General features: G+C 40.1%; 1 protein-coding gene across 2 annotated transcripts in view; it reads left to right on the top strand.

Annotated features, from left to right (window-relative positions):
* HIRA (histone cell cycle regulator) overlaps window positions 1-7,298 on the top strand; it is a 264,562-nt gene extending 257,264 nt beyond the window's left edge. For both annotated transcript variants that reach the window (XM_085864316.1, XM_085864315.1), the window contains one exon: window positions 5,492-7,298. In XM_085864316.1, coding sequence (XP_085720442.1) covers window positions 5,492-5,818 — 327 coding nt within the window. In that variant the 3' untranslated portion in view covers window positions 5,819-7,298. The remainder of the gene's footprint in view (window positions 1-5,491) is intronic.
* The last annotated feature ends 7,984 nt before the right edge of the window (window positions 7,299-15,282 follow it).

Below are 15,282 nucleotides of genomic sequence, written 5' to 3'. Positions count from 1 at the left end.
CTTCTTGGAAATAAGATGGTCAAGTCGTGGTTTCATTGGGGACAGGCTCACACGCAAAGTGGCATTTAGAGTGTCTGTTTTTAGACTATTTCGTGCTTTTGATTTTGTCACAGTTACAGTCGAGAAGCCCGATTCACAGAGATAGGTTGTGGTGAATGGTAAAAGAAATCTGATGGCACGCTTTGACAAAGAAGTGTATTCACTGCTTGACAATATCCAGAATGAAGGAAAGTCTACTTGTGCATGATGAAGCTTCAGACTACTGTCTGCAGAAAGTTCAAGTATAACGGACAAGGCCACATCTTCTGAAGCAGGATCCACTGAGAAAGGGTTCAAAATCCAAAGGTTTCCTTGCCTTGGGTCCTCTGGAAAGTAGTCTGCAAACTTTTGTGATAACTCGGTCAAATGCTGGATTATGAGCCCAGATATGTCTGTATGAGGAGTGGAAACATCTCAAGTCGTCCATCCTTCACTTTTCTGTTCCAAAGAACAAGCTTTTTCTTGAAGCCTTCAATTTTGTCAGCAACCAAGAACACTGAACTGTTCCTACCTTGCATTGATATGTTGAGCTGATTTAACTGGTCAAACACATCTGACAGGTAAGCCAATTTGGCACAAAAGTTATCATTACTGTAATGATCAGCAAGTGGTGAGTGTTTCTCTTCAAGGAACATGTGGACTTCATGTCTCAGTTCAAAGAGGCAATTTAGCATATGTACTCTTGAAAACCACCTCACCTCATTGTGGTACAGAAGCTGCAAGTGATCAGAATCAAGTCTTTCACACAGTGCAGCAAAACACCTTGAGTTGAGTGCACTCTTCTTGATGAAGTTCACAGTTTTAACAGCTACATTAATGACTTCATTCAGTTCTGGTGACATCTGCTTTGTTGCCAGATTTTCTCTATGTAAGAAGCAGTGGGTCTTCATTTTGCATCTGGCACCCTCTGTTGGATCTGTTTTACAACACCACGATGGACTTCTGTCATTGATGCAGCACCATCTGTGCACACACCTACGCAGTTCTTCCAATCAATACTCTTGTCAAGGCAGAGCATTACATCATCTGCAGCTATTTTTGTGGGAAGGTCTTTGCAAAACAGTAGAGCCTTATGAACATCACTGTCCCCGCAGTACCTCACGAAAACTAGCAATAAAGCATTATTGCTAATGTCAGTAGATTCATCCAACTGAATGGAAAAAATACGGACTGGCCTTTATTTTTTTTTCCACCAGTTGGCATTCAATGTCATCACTCATTTCAACAATTCTTCTCATCACAGTATCATTAGAGAGTGATACAGACTGAAGTTTGGTTGCAGCTGCCTCTCCAAGAATTTCTCAACACGTATCAACAGCACTGGGTAAAATAAGCTCCTCCGCGATTGTGAAAGCTTTCTTGCTATGCGCAACACGAGCAGCAACCATGTAGCTGGCTTTCAATGCTGATTTTGACTGAGTTGTAAATGTTGTAATCACTTTCTGCTGTGCCTGAAGTCCAGCCCTTTTCCTCTAAAAATATTCCTTTGGCTTACCTGCACTATTCGGGTGTCTTGTGTTTAAGTGTCTCTGAAGCTTTGACGGTTTAAGCGCCTCGTTTGACAGGATTTCAGCACATTCAACACACTGTGCTTTTGGCTCAACATACTGTGCTTTTGGCTCAACATCACTGCCTGCCATCGTGAATCCATATTTAATGTAATCGGGGTCATATTTCCTCACCACAACCTTTCGAGATTTTACCGTAGCAGATTTGTCTTCTCCATCACACTTTCGTTTCAAAAATTGATCCATTTTCGGTTCAAGAAATTATCCGCGAAAGTTGAAAAGTTTACAAAAATTTCAAGTTCGTGAACACATGAACTAAGTACAAGGCACGTACATGCATATGCGCACGTGCACAATACACACGGATATAGTACGTTCACATCACAGTTACATGTAGATTGAACGCACGTAAACCACCACTGCATAAACATGACGTACGTAAGCACAAAATGACTCGATCGATCTCTCTCGCACGCACACTCGCTAGACGGTTTCGGAAAGATGGAAGTGCAAACAGACCGAGCTGAATTCCAGCTGTGTCATGTAAGTCTTACGCTGTAAGATCAGACCCTTTTTTTATATACTTCTTCTTTTCTTTTCTTTTTTGCCGACCTCGCGGCCCACCGGTTGAGAAGCACGGGCCTAAAGAGGGCGCTATTTTTAGCATATTTAAAACGCATCTCAAGTACTTCAACGAAATGTTGTGGAAATATTATTTTGACCTTCAAAATAAAAGGATCACGAGTTCTTAAGTGATCATTTTGGTGCAAAACCCATTTAAGAAGGTGACAGATGCAAATACCTGTTTTTGTCATATTAAGATCAATACAAAGCAGGTGAAACAAAGGTTATTTCTTACCGAGTAGCCCTCTGGCTCTGGGGCAGCATGCTAGAGTTACCACACATCTGAGCACTTAGTCGAGAGGAATATTGGTTTTCCAATATAGCAGAACATTGTCACTTTCATGGTTGTGACAGTATTACTGGATTATATTGAATACGTTGCCTGATATAGCAGAAATACTGCTAAGTAGGGCGTTGAAATCTAATCAATCAGTCAGTTAATCATATCGGATACATGTATTCACAACTAAACCAGTGACGTGTAAAATTCCATCAGACATAAAGCTTTTCATTACATTCCGAATTAAGGCAAATTCTGATAAATTATGGTTAAAATCCTATTTATGTTCTCTGCTAACATCATAAGACCATCTATACTTTTAAGACATGAAAGATTTAAAACATATAGAATGCATTGAAATTTGAATCTGATGGAATAGAAGAACAAAGAAACTATCAATTTTAACTTTTCTATCAATTACTTTTATTTCAATAACGAAATCAAGTGTGACATGTAGATATGGCACCGATACATGGGAGGAACACGAGTGATCAGTAAAAGTATTTGGACCTTGTCATTTTCCCAACACATTCAGCAAATGAACTTTTTGGCAGCTGTGAAGAGCCTGAAAGATGGAAAAGCCTCTGGAATAGATGGCTTACCAGGGGAATTATATCAGACATTTTGGAACGTTGGTGGGACCTGATTTATTCGACGTTCTTGATGAACGCATACGTGATGGGGAACTTCCAGTGTCCTGCAGAAGAGCGGTCATATGTTTACTGCCAAAATCTGGGAACCCTCAACTGGTGGAGAACTGGCGACTGGTATCTTTACTGTGTGCTGATTATAAAATTCTCTCCAAAGTACTTGCAAATCGCATGAAAACTGTTATCAGTTCTGTTATACATTTAGACAAAACTTTTTGTATGCCTGGAAGATCTATCCATGACAATATATTTTTGATAAGAGATATTATTTCGTGCAATAAGCACCTGTGTGATGATTTTGGATTACTGTTTCTTGATCAAGCTAAGGCCTTTGATCGTGTTGATCACAAATACCTCTTTTCTGTTTTGAAGGGAATGGGTTTTGGTGACACCTTCAACTCCTTTGTAAAACTCCTTCATATCAATACTCATTATATGTTGAAAGTTAACAAGAGGTTATGTTCTTCCTTTCCCTTTCAACGGGGTATCCGGCAAGGTTGCCCTCTTTCTGGTCTTTTATACATAGTCGTCTTTGAGCCATTCCTGCTATCCATTAGACAGCAAATACCTTGGGGAATGAGGAGTATTGAAGGAGCAAAATTTGTACAGACAGCGTATGCTTATGATGTCTGTTTTAATTATTAGCATAAACAATGTCTCTGCTTTACAGCGTTGTCTTCTGGTGGGATAAATTGGAATAAAAGTGATCTCTCTTGTGCATTACCACCATCACTCCCACAGAACTTGGTCTGGAGGACAGACAGAGTTTAATATCTTGTAGTGTACCTCGGTAATCATGAGATGGAGATGAAAAATTGGGAAGGAGTATTGGAACAAATTGATACAGACTGAAAACATGGGAAGGACTGTTGAAGTTCTTTTCATATAAAGGTTGTACTCTTGTGATTAATAATTAGATTGAAACAAAACGGTGGCACAGAATCACTCACTGCTCTACAGCCATCAAATCAACTAATTATGGCTATTCAGCAAATGCTGTTAAATTTCATTTGGAGTGGATACCATTGGCTCCAACCTGAGATACTGTGCTATCCCTGGAAGGAGGGTGGCCAAGGTGTTATCAGCATCTTTGGTCGAATTGTGGCCTTTCATTTGCAGTCTCTGCAGAGACTGCTGTTCACTGAACAGCTATCCTGGTGGTCATTTGCATTTTACTTTCCTCCTGCAACAAGCTGGTAAACTGACATATGATTGGCATCTTTTTTTGATGTATCTTGAACACATTAATTTTGCTTCTCTTTCGAAGTTCCATCGTAGTTTACTGGACATTTGGAGAGGTTTTGACATCCACTGGTTGCTTGAGGTATATAACTGTATAATGTTCCTTGAAGAATCTCTTTTGTTCACTCACTTTTTTCCCTGCTATTCCTCAGTCATGCCATGATTCAAAAATTTTTATCCAATGAGGAATCAATAATGTGTGTGACTTGAGAGACTTGTCTGGGGTTAAGTGGAAACCTGTTGGTGTGGTCGCATCCACAGTTGGTTCTAGATCTGTCCGACTTGTGGACCAATTGGTGCGTATAGTTATCCAGAAATTTAAACGCTTCAATACAAGCTGGGAAGGTGTTGGTATTATTGAGGACTTTCAGTTAAGTTTACCCGAGATTAAAGTACTCCTTTCTTCTTCTTTTCAGTCGGAGATTGAACATACCCCCCCCCCCTCTTCATCTTGTAACTAAGACTGGAATTTGTGACCTCTTTTGCCAAAAGAAAAACGTATCCCATTCTTTAAGAACATGAATAGCGTTGTGGTCAGAGCGGCCAGGCTCTCCCTATACTCCACTTTGGCCTCGTATGTATACTTTACCCATACATGGTGTATTTGCAGATATACAGTGCAGGTTGGCACACTGGGCCCTCCCCTCCAATATATTTGTTCACCATATTAATAATTTCCTGACAGAAATCTGTCCTTTCTGTGATCAGGAGGAGGACTTGTTTCATGCTTATGTGAAGTGTTGTCGACGAACTTCTCTTTTTCTTCTACTTGATCATCTTTTTTTACCAATAATCTTTTTCCTTTAGTTTACACATGTTTATTTTTGGTGTACCTTTTAAACCTACATGTGGAGTTTTTCTCTTGATTTTTGTATTTTTGTAAATATGTATTATACTGTATGTGCCTGAATGTAATAAATGAGGTTTCAAATCCCTCTCTCCTCTCTCTCTCCTTTCTCCCCTCGCACTCCTTGCTGGGTTTGACACCGATATTGAATGTCCAATGAAGATGTTAAAAGTCAGTCTTTCTCAGTTGATGATCCAATGGAAGCAGACCTTCAATAACATGAAGGAATTGTTCAAATATTGCTGCTCTCCCTGGAATAATGTGCTGAACTTGAATAGCTGTTTCATGTTTCCTGTTTTAGGGTTTGGCACCAATTGTGACAATGTTCTTGACACGAATCCTCCTACGCAGCAGAATTCCAGGGAAGCAGTGGATTGGCAAGAACCGGCGACCGACCAAAATCACCGATGCCATGAAGCAGCGGCTCATCGCCCGACTTGAAATTGAGGCCGAAACACAATATTGGTTGAGCCGTCCATGGCTCACATCTGAGCAAGAACACGGAAGTGCCAGAGGTCCCAAAGTGAATTTTATTGAACAATATAGAGCCTTTCGAAAAAGCAAGTTCACTCCACACGTGTTTATGGCTCATCACCTTGATCACCTTAATGTTACCAGGAAATGGTGAAGGGATGCTGAACATAATGGGAAAGATTGCGGAGCTTTGAGTAACAATACTTGCTATTTGTTTTTGGCAAGTTTTTGATTGGAGCCATTTTTCTGGTTAAATCTTCATTGCTTCCTGTAATGCAAATGTTAGATTGCAGTTTGTCATGGTTCACTCAATGTGTGATGTTTGTACAGGAACAACATTCACATGACTAACCATATCTGATGATAATTCATGTAACATTTTCTCCAATACACATTTTTCTTACAATGTTAGTTTTGTTTTGTTTTTTTCTTGAGAACATGGTTTGAAGCAATGATGACAGGTGTGTGTGTAATAGATTAACACCTCCCACACTCCTCTAGTCAAAGCTGCTGCATAAAGCAACCTAAGAAGGCCTATGCAAGGTAAGCACATTGCTGTTTCAAACCCTTCCCAGAGTTCCTCAACAACGATAGACATTCACAAATAGTACAAACATGAGAATCCCAATGCTACATGCCCTCAGTTGCCAGACCATTTTTATTGCTTATTAGCGAATCTTCAGCCACAGCGCAGACAGCAATGCACACCAACGAGGCTCCCAACCATGTACCATGTGCAAACATTTCACACAAAATAATGTGTGAAATCCATTTTATACCGCTCGTACTATAAATGTGGCCTGGAAACAAACACAGCTCTGACACGTCCAGAAACAAACACCAGCTAGGCATAACCACAGTCCGGATATGTCCAGTGACAGAGAAGATGCAGGAGGAGGGCACTGCACTGCATTGGGAGGGGGTTAAGCAAGGATGGGACAGAGGGAGAATGAGGTGGGGGTAGGGGAGTTGGCAGTAAGAACATGTTATGCTTTATGAACAACACACACACACGCTTGGCCGACATCGGCAGGTTGGAGTTAGTGTGATGACCTACTACAGTACTTACTGCATACAACCCAGAAGCCTTGAGTAGCTTTCACCGAAAAACAACGTTGCATTTCTAAAGACGTTTCAGAGATATGTTCACAAACATTGTTCTTTATAAACAGCGGCGTGTGATGGGTGGAAAAAAAATTGGCTTGGTAATTTAGAAAACACGTTAACATGGCTCAGAAATCGGGTTTAAGTTCACAACCACTCGCTCAGGGTGACTGAGCCCAAACCACTCGCTCTGAATGACGTGGCGCAGCAAAAGCATCCGCAGAGAGTGAATGATTCGCTCAGAACGACATAGACAATGGGCACTCCACTATCGACAATGGGCACTCAACAAGTGGCTTAAGCACTCGTAGAAACACTCCAATTAAATGGTTGCTAAAGAACGGTTGGCCAGTCTGTTACTGCATACCATCAAGGATCTCTTTAACTTTAAAGTCAGTGTTCACCGTGCATGCAGCAGTTGATGAAATAAAATGACTTGATCTATAAAAGTGTTGCAGCTGAATGCAGAACAACCCTGGAGACATTGCAAACTTCAATTGCCTGTGAAATAAACATTGCAGAAAATGCGCCATTTTGCCTGCTCGTCTGTGCATGTGTCATGTGGTGCATTGGTTCACCGTCTGCGCAAACGTTCTAACTTTATTTTAAAACGTCCGTTTTTTTTTAACCAGTTTTGCATTGATTCCCCGAAGAACACCTCATGAATCCTCCGAAATTATAGATGCAGATCTGGCAGACGTTATGGATGGACAGTTCCTCGAGAAACGGGGCACGAGGTCTCTCAGTGAATGCATTAAATTAGATAGCTCAAAGAAGCTGGTGAATTTTGTTACATTGCAAATTTTTTTTTCGTTAACGGATGATCCGCTGTGGCGACCCCTAACGGGAGCAGCCGAAAGACGAACAACAACAAGTTGTAATTTGGTTAATCTTGAGAAATTTTTGATGAAAGCATAATGTGATTTTTTTTTCCTTTGAAGTGAAGTGGAGAAGGTCAATGTGTGTTTCATCATTATCTTGCCAAAACAAAGTTTTTGCAAGATATGTTAGTCAGCTTGTATGTTTATTTTTATTTTATTTTATTTTTGTCTGTAATCACATATAAAAAAATCGGCAGAGCACAGTTATCATTGGAAATTTTTGTAACTTCGCATACACTGAACAACAAATTTCAAAATTTTTTTTTTTACTGGAGATGTGTAAAGTGATTAAGACTAATTTGGGTATGCTGATTTCAAAAATCATAACCGTTTTGCTGTATCACGTCAGGATTTTCAGGAACAGAAATATTCCCATTGCCTAGAAGTCAGGATTTCAATGAAATTTACATATGTCTTTAACATGTCTATTTCGTACAATTGTTGTTAACTTGTGTTATATTTCTTTCTTTCAGATAAAGATGAGTAGGCGTTCCTGTACCAATCATCCTGACAACTTCTGTTATGTCTGTGGTCGGTATACCAAAAAAGATCAACAGCGAAGTATATCTACAGCAGTGAAAATGAAGACCGCCTACTTTCACTACTTCGGGTGTAAGGTGGGGGACCAAGAACAGAGCTGGGCACCACACATCTGCTGCACAAGCTGTCACACAACCTTGACTCGGTGGTTGGTGGGCAAGCGCGCGAGCATGCCATTTGCGGTGCCCATGATATGGCGTGAGCCGCAGAATCATCATGATGATTGTTATTTCTGCTGCACAAGCATCGCCGGCTTCAACAAGAAGAATAAAGGTCACATCAAGTACGCTGACTGCGTCTCTGCTCGTAAACCTGTGCCTCATGATGACGAGAACCCCGTTCCAACACCTCCAGCTGATCAGAACATAGCTGTAAGCAGTGGTGAAGAGGATGGTGATGATGAACCTTTTGAACCCGACACTCAAGAATCACACCTTCTGAACCAGGGAGACTTAAATGATCTTGTAAGAGATCTCTCGCTGTCAAAGGCGAAGGCAGAGCTGCTTGGATCAAGGCTGCAGCAGTGGAATCTACTTGAACCTAACACCAAGATATCCTTGTTCAGAGCACGTCACAGAGACATGGCTGAGTTCTTTGAGATGGAAGACACGATGACATTCTGCAGTGACATCAACGGTCTGTTGAAAGAACTTGGGTGTGATCACGATCCTGCAGACTGGCGCCTCTTCATCGACTCGGGGAAGAACAGCTTGAAGGCTGTTTTGCTCCACAATGGCAACGAGAAACCATCAGTCCCATTGGCTCACGCGTTCGGCATGACAGAGACCTATGAGACTATGCGGCAGCTGCTTGATTCCATCAAGTACAATGACTTCAACTGGCACATCTGCGGAGACTTGAAAGTGGTGGCGCTGTTGTTAGGGCTGCAGTCAGGCTACACGAAATACATGTGCTTCCTTTGTCTCTGGGATAGCAGAGACGACAAGAATCACTGGACGAAGAAAGATTGGGAAGAGCGAAAAGAGCATGTACCTGGTCAACACAACGTGAAGCATGTCGCCCTTGTCGACCCAGCCAAGGTTTTCCTTCCACCACTCCACATAAAGCTCGGCTTGATGAAAAGTTTTGTACGGGCAATGGATCTGAATGGGCGTGGGTTTTTATACCTCAAGGAAAAGTTTGGCAACACCTTGTCGGAGGCCAAGATCAAGGCTGGTGTCTTTGTTGGACCGCAAATCCGACAGATTATGAAGGACGAAACTTTTCCGACAACTCTAAACCCCAAAGAGCTGGCAGCGTGGAGGAGCTTCAAAGCTGTGACGGACAACTTCTTGGGGAACGAGCGCGCGGACAACTATGAAGAAATAGTGCAGCAGCTGCTGGAGTCCTTCAGGAAACTTGGCTCCAGGATGTCCCTGAAAATCCATTTCCTACACCAGCACCTGAACTTCTTCCCTGACAACTTGGGAGCAGTCTCGGACGAGCACGGCGAGCGATTCCACCAAGAGATTTCACTCATGGAGACGCGTTACCAAGGGCGGCACAACCCGAACATGATGGGCGATTTCTGCTGGTTCCTGCATCGTGAAACTGACACAGAGCAGCACAAACGCAAAGCCAAATGCCTAAAGCATTTTTAATTACATTCTAGTGGAGTTTTTCTGTAATTTCTATAATTTTGAAGCATTCATGATGAAATAAATGAATAAATGAATTTTTGTAAATTTCATTGAAATCCTGACTTCTAGGCAATGGGAATATTTCGGTTACTGAAAATCCTGACGTGATACAGCAAAACGGTTATGATTTTTGAAATAAGCGTACCCAAATTAGTCTAAATCACTTTACACATCTCCAGTAAAAAATTTTTGTTGTTCAGTGATATCAGAGGCCTATAGAGGTCCCTTTCAGCGCATAAAATTTTGAAGGTCAAAGGTCAAGGTCACTTTGTCGCAAATCAGTGGAGTCGACGAAACCCTTATTTTTTGAGTAATTTTGATCGGATCGTCTTCAAACTTCATGGGAATATAGTTCATGGTCTGGCGCTCAGCTGATTAATTTTTAGTGGCGATTGGCCTTGACCTTCATATGTTTTTTTTTTTTTGTTTTGTTTGTTTTCTTTTTTGTCTGTAATCACGTACAAATCACTCTGCAGAGCACAGTTATCATTGGAATTTTTTGTAACTTCGCATATCAGAGGCCTATAGAGGTCCCTTTCAGCGCATAAAAATTTGAAGGTCAAGGTCACTTTGTCGCAAATCAGGGGAGTCGACGAAACCCTTATTTTTTGAGTAATTTTGATCGGATCGTCTTCAAACTTCATGGGAATATAGTTCATGGTTAACGCCTAAGGTCAAACATATTTGACCCCAAGGTCAAATTTTCAAGTTTTAGGAACCATATCAAGTAGTACCTCAAATTGAACACCTCGATGAGTGCTTTCTAGATATGTCAAGCTTGAGACATTGACATCATTTGGTGACGTTATGAGGCAAACGCATATTTTTCATGGTTACTCTGAAGAACGATTCTCATCGGAATCTCTCGTAGGCAGATATTCCTCAAGGAGTCGCTCCTGGTGGATAGCAGCTCTGTTCACCTCAGTGTGACCTTAAAGAAGTCACACGTGGTCACCTTTTGGCAAGATACGGACATTTGTTTATTTTTGTAGTTTTTTGAAATTTTTAATATCTGAAGTTTGTTTGTATCCGTTAATCCATATACATTAACAGATAGATTATTCATTTTCTCAAATTTCGGAATATCTCTCAATGACATTGGAAACTTTAAATCTTTAACATTTAATGTATTATTCTATTTCTTATAATGGTCAACCCTTTCAGGATTCCATTGTGGAGGATGTAAGTGAGCAAGAACAAACCAGAGAAAACATTTATTATCTTTGTTTTGAATATTAACAACCGCTTTCTTAAATTTTATCTCTTTTGGAAAATCAATATAAGAAGAAGCTTGAAGAGGATCTGATTTTAAGATGTGTATATCTAAAAAGATTATTTTTGTAATAGTAAATCCACTACCTACTACAGTGTTATCAACATCTTGTTCTTGTCTCTGGAGTTCATCGTAAACATCACATCTTGCAAAATCTTGAAATGATGAGATAAAGTGTGGGTTTGTCCTCATATAGGGAGTCGTTTCATCGTCTTGTCTTACCATATTCATTTTTACTCCCATATAAAACTTTAAAGTTTTCATTTCACATAATGTGTTTTTAATTATAGTTTCAATACTTTGTTTCACCATATCAACAGCTTCCATTATTGAAGATGGTCCAGGGTCTTGAAAACGAAACAATCTTATTTTTATATGCCCTTTCAATGCCCCAGCAGTGTTTTCATTGGAGAATTTAGCTTTCCTTTCGTCATTGTTCTTGTGTTTGCGTGATTGAATGTGTTTATTATAATTTTTTTAGAGAATATCATTGTCACATCTATTACAATGTTTTGTTTCTTGGTCAAGTGGAAAAATAAGATGAGAAGCACAATCCTCAGTTTTAATTTCACAACAAGCGACCACACATCTTTATTCTCATACCCACTACAACTTGACACAAGAAAAGAATATGAGGTGTCTTTATTGTCCATGGAAACTTATAATACCTTATTTAATATAACCGAGAAAAATAACAAGTTTAGTTATAATCCAGAAAGTGGATACAAAACGATAACGGTTTCACCCGGACGTATGAGATTTCTCAAATATCTTCTGAAATAGTTCGTCTTATGAAAGAACAGGGTTATGAACCAAAAAATATTGTTTTAGATATTCAAAAACATACTTCAAAATCGATGATGAAACTTATAACTACAAGGTTGATTTCACAATTGATAATTCATTTAGAGAGTTATTGGGTTTCTCCTCAAAAAAGATTGAAACTAATGGGATGTTTTCCAGTGATTAATGTCATTCAAATATCCTCAGGAATAAATTCGGTATCAATTCACTGTGATTTGATTGATGGTGCTTATAATGATGGAATAAGAACAAATACAATATTTTCATTCAGCACATACTCAACCCCAATTGGTTATAAATTCAATATGGAACCAAAAATCTGGTTTATCTGCCTGTGTCAGGAAAAACCATATACAGAGTAAATTTTAGGGTAACCGACCAAGATAATCAAATGATTTATTTTAATGGAGGAATGATATCCATCAGAATTCACCTACGTGAAGTTTTCCAAGAAATAATTACGATGGTTATTGTGAGGAAACACGAGTTGGGAAAATATAAAATAATTACAGGGGATGGGATGTTCGTTTCCCCATACTACAAGGCTGAAGGTATGTATCTTGGTAAAGGATACTATAAACCTAAGAGACAAAGGGGTGTCTGACATCAATTTAGAGGAGATGGGATAATTGATACTCTAATGGGTATCGGTTCAACTATTCTTGAACGTAAAGACCTAATTGGTTCAACTGCTTCTGCTGTGGGAAATGTATTGGGTGCTATAAAGGGTATAAAAGATGCCCAAAAGGAATCTCAAATTACAAGCAATGAAAGAAATTAAGAAAGGCAAAACTCAGTTGTCGCCCCAAGAACGACAGAAAATAATTCAAATACTTGGGTCAGGGTTTCAAAAGGTTTAACATCTTTTTTCCTAAATAAATACAAGTATGAAAGCAATTGATAGTATCTATGATTTTGATGATACCATTGTCATCTCAAACTCCACTAAAAAAGATTACTTCAAGGTAAATGCAAATGGAACAAAAAGTTTTGAAATAAATAATCAACAAACCTATTTGAATCTATCCGAAAGTTTCTTGTGTAAATTTACATTCACTAAGGCTGGGAATAACACAAATGCTGCACTCTTAAATGATTTTTTTCTGGAAAATGTTTGATGGTGTTGGTTTGTACATTGGAACACAATAAGTTGAAGTGGTTGATTATGTCTCTGCTGTATCTGAAATGATTAAATTTACACTATATTCATTCAGTGATAGAATGGGAAAGGTGGCTGTCGAAGGTTTTATTCCTGATATGTCAACGGGAGCAAACACAGACCCTGGCATTGGGAATTTAAAATCTTTAATGTCCAAGGTATTCTCATATTTCATATATTGTTTTACTCTTTCTGAATTACATTTTGGTGGATGAAAGTGAGCAAGAACAGACCAGAGAAAACATTTATTATCATTGTTCTTAATATTAACAACTGCCTTCTTTAGTTTTATTTCTTTTGGTAATTCAATTTCAGAAGAAGTTTTAAGAGGGTTTGATTTTAGAATGTGTATATCTAAAAAGATGATTTTTTTTTAATATTGAATCCACTTCCTACCACTGTATTATTAACATCCTCCTCTTGTTTTGATAGTTCTTCATAAACCCCACTATTCAAAAAATCTTGAAATGATGTTATAAAATGAAGATCTGTTCTCATATAAGGAGTTTGTTCTTCATCTTGTCTTTTCATATTCATTTTCACTCCCATATAAAACTTTAAAGTTTTCATTTCTTTTAATGTCTTTTTAATAACTTTTTCAACATCAGGTTTCACTATTTCAATTGATTCAGCGATTGATGATGGACCGGGTTCTCCAAATTGAAAAATCCTTATTTTTATATGCCCTTTAAATGCCCCATCAGTGTTTTTAATATAATAGTCTCCCTTTACTTTAAACTCATTTTTCTTGTGTTTTTGTGATTGAAGATGTCTTTTATAACTTCTCTTCAAAACATCCTTTGAACAGATATCACAGTTTTTTTTTTTTTTTTTTTTTTTGTATACCTTGGTCGAGGCTCGTATGAGAGCGAACACACAACTCACAGCAAGGAGGCATGAGACAAGAGGGGCGTTTGTGGAAGGGACAAAACAGTGGGGAACAGACACATTAGGTGAACTGTGGAAGGGAGAGGGATGGGGATGGGACGGGGAACATGGCGAAGAGAAGATGGACATTTCAGGGACTTTCAGGAAGGAAAGTAGGAGAAATGAAGGAAGTGGGCTTGGGTGGATTATCGGGGGTAGAAAAGATCGAGGATTTGGATGGGGGAAGATAAGAGGTGGTGGTGAACAGCTGTTTTGAAAGCCTGGAGGGAAGAATGGGAAAGAATAGAGTGAGGAAGTTTATTCCAAAGGCGGGAAAAAAGAGGAATGAAAGAGTGAAGATGAGCAGTGATTCGTGATTTTGGTAGTTTTACCAGAAGGGGGTTGTTGGCGGACCTTGAGCGCCCTGTGGAAATGTGGTGGGGACAAATCGCAGAGAGAGCAGGGGGGGCAAGGCTGGAGAGGAGTCGGTAGAAGACAGAAAGACCACCGACCAACCTGCGGTGATTGAGAGAGAGGCCCAAAGACTCAGCTTCATTGCGGGAGATGCCGATGATCTTAAATGCCCTGGTTGCGACAGCGTGAAGCCGAGAAAGGTGGGAGGCAGGAGCACCAGCCCAGAGGGGAGAGCAGTACTCCATCAGGCTACGGACAAAAGCTTTGTAAGTGGTCAGGAGCTCAAGAGGGCCGAGGAAGGACTTAGCACGACGGAGGATTCCCAGTCGGCGACTGGCTTTTGAGGCGAGGTTGGAAATGTGACTTTCCCAGGAAAGGTCATGGCAGATAGTGAGACCTAGAAGCTTGAAAGAAAAGACTTCTTCCAGAGGATTGTTGAGAAAGTGGATGGGGGTTTTGTAAACGGTCCTTTCGAAGAGACATAGTGAGAGTGTGAGATTTGTCTGGATTGAAAGACATGTTCCACGTGTTGGACCAGTTTGTGATTTTATCCAGATCTGCAGTGAGTGAAGAAGCTGCTGCTTGCCGGTCTGAGGGATGACAGATGGTACGGCAGAGGGTGGAGTCGTCGGCAAAGAGAAATAGAGGATTTTCCAGAGAGTCCGAGAGATCATTGATGAAAACCAGAAAAAGAACAGGGCCCAGAACGCTACCTTGAGGAACTCCAGCCTGCACAGGAAGAGGGGATGAAAGAACTCCATTTAGGGCCACACGTTGACTGCGACAGGAGAGGAAGTCTGCGAGCCATGAGTGGAGATGGCCTTGAATACCATGGGAAGAGAGTTTGGTGAGTAGTGCAGGGTGCCAGACTGTGTCAAAAGCACGTGATATGTCCAGGGATACGGCTCGGATTTCCTGTCTGGCATTGAGGACCTC

The sequence above is a fragment of the Eptatretus burgeri genome, chromosome 18 (assembly GCF_056783735.1).
Source record: "Eptatretus burgeri isolate ZD-2024b chromosome 18, Ebu_testis_v1, whole genome shotgun sequence".
Lineage (NCBI taxonomy): Eukaryota > Metazoa > Chordata > Myxini > Myxiniformes > Myxinidae > Eptatretus > Eptatretus burgeri.
This window is presented reverse-complemented; position numbering and strand designations above follow the sequence as displayed.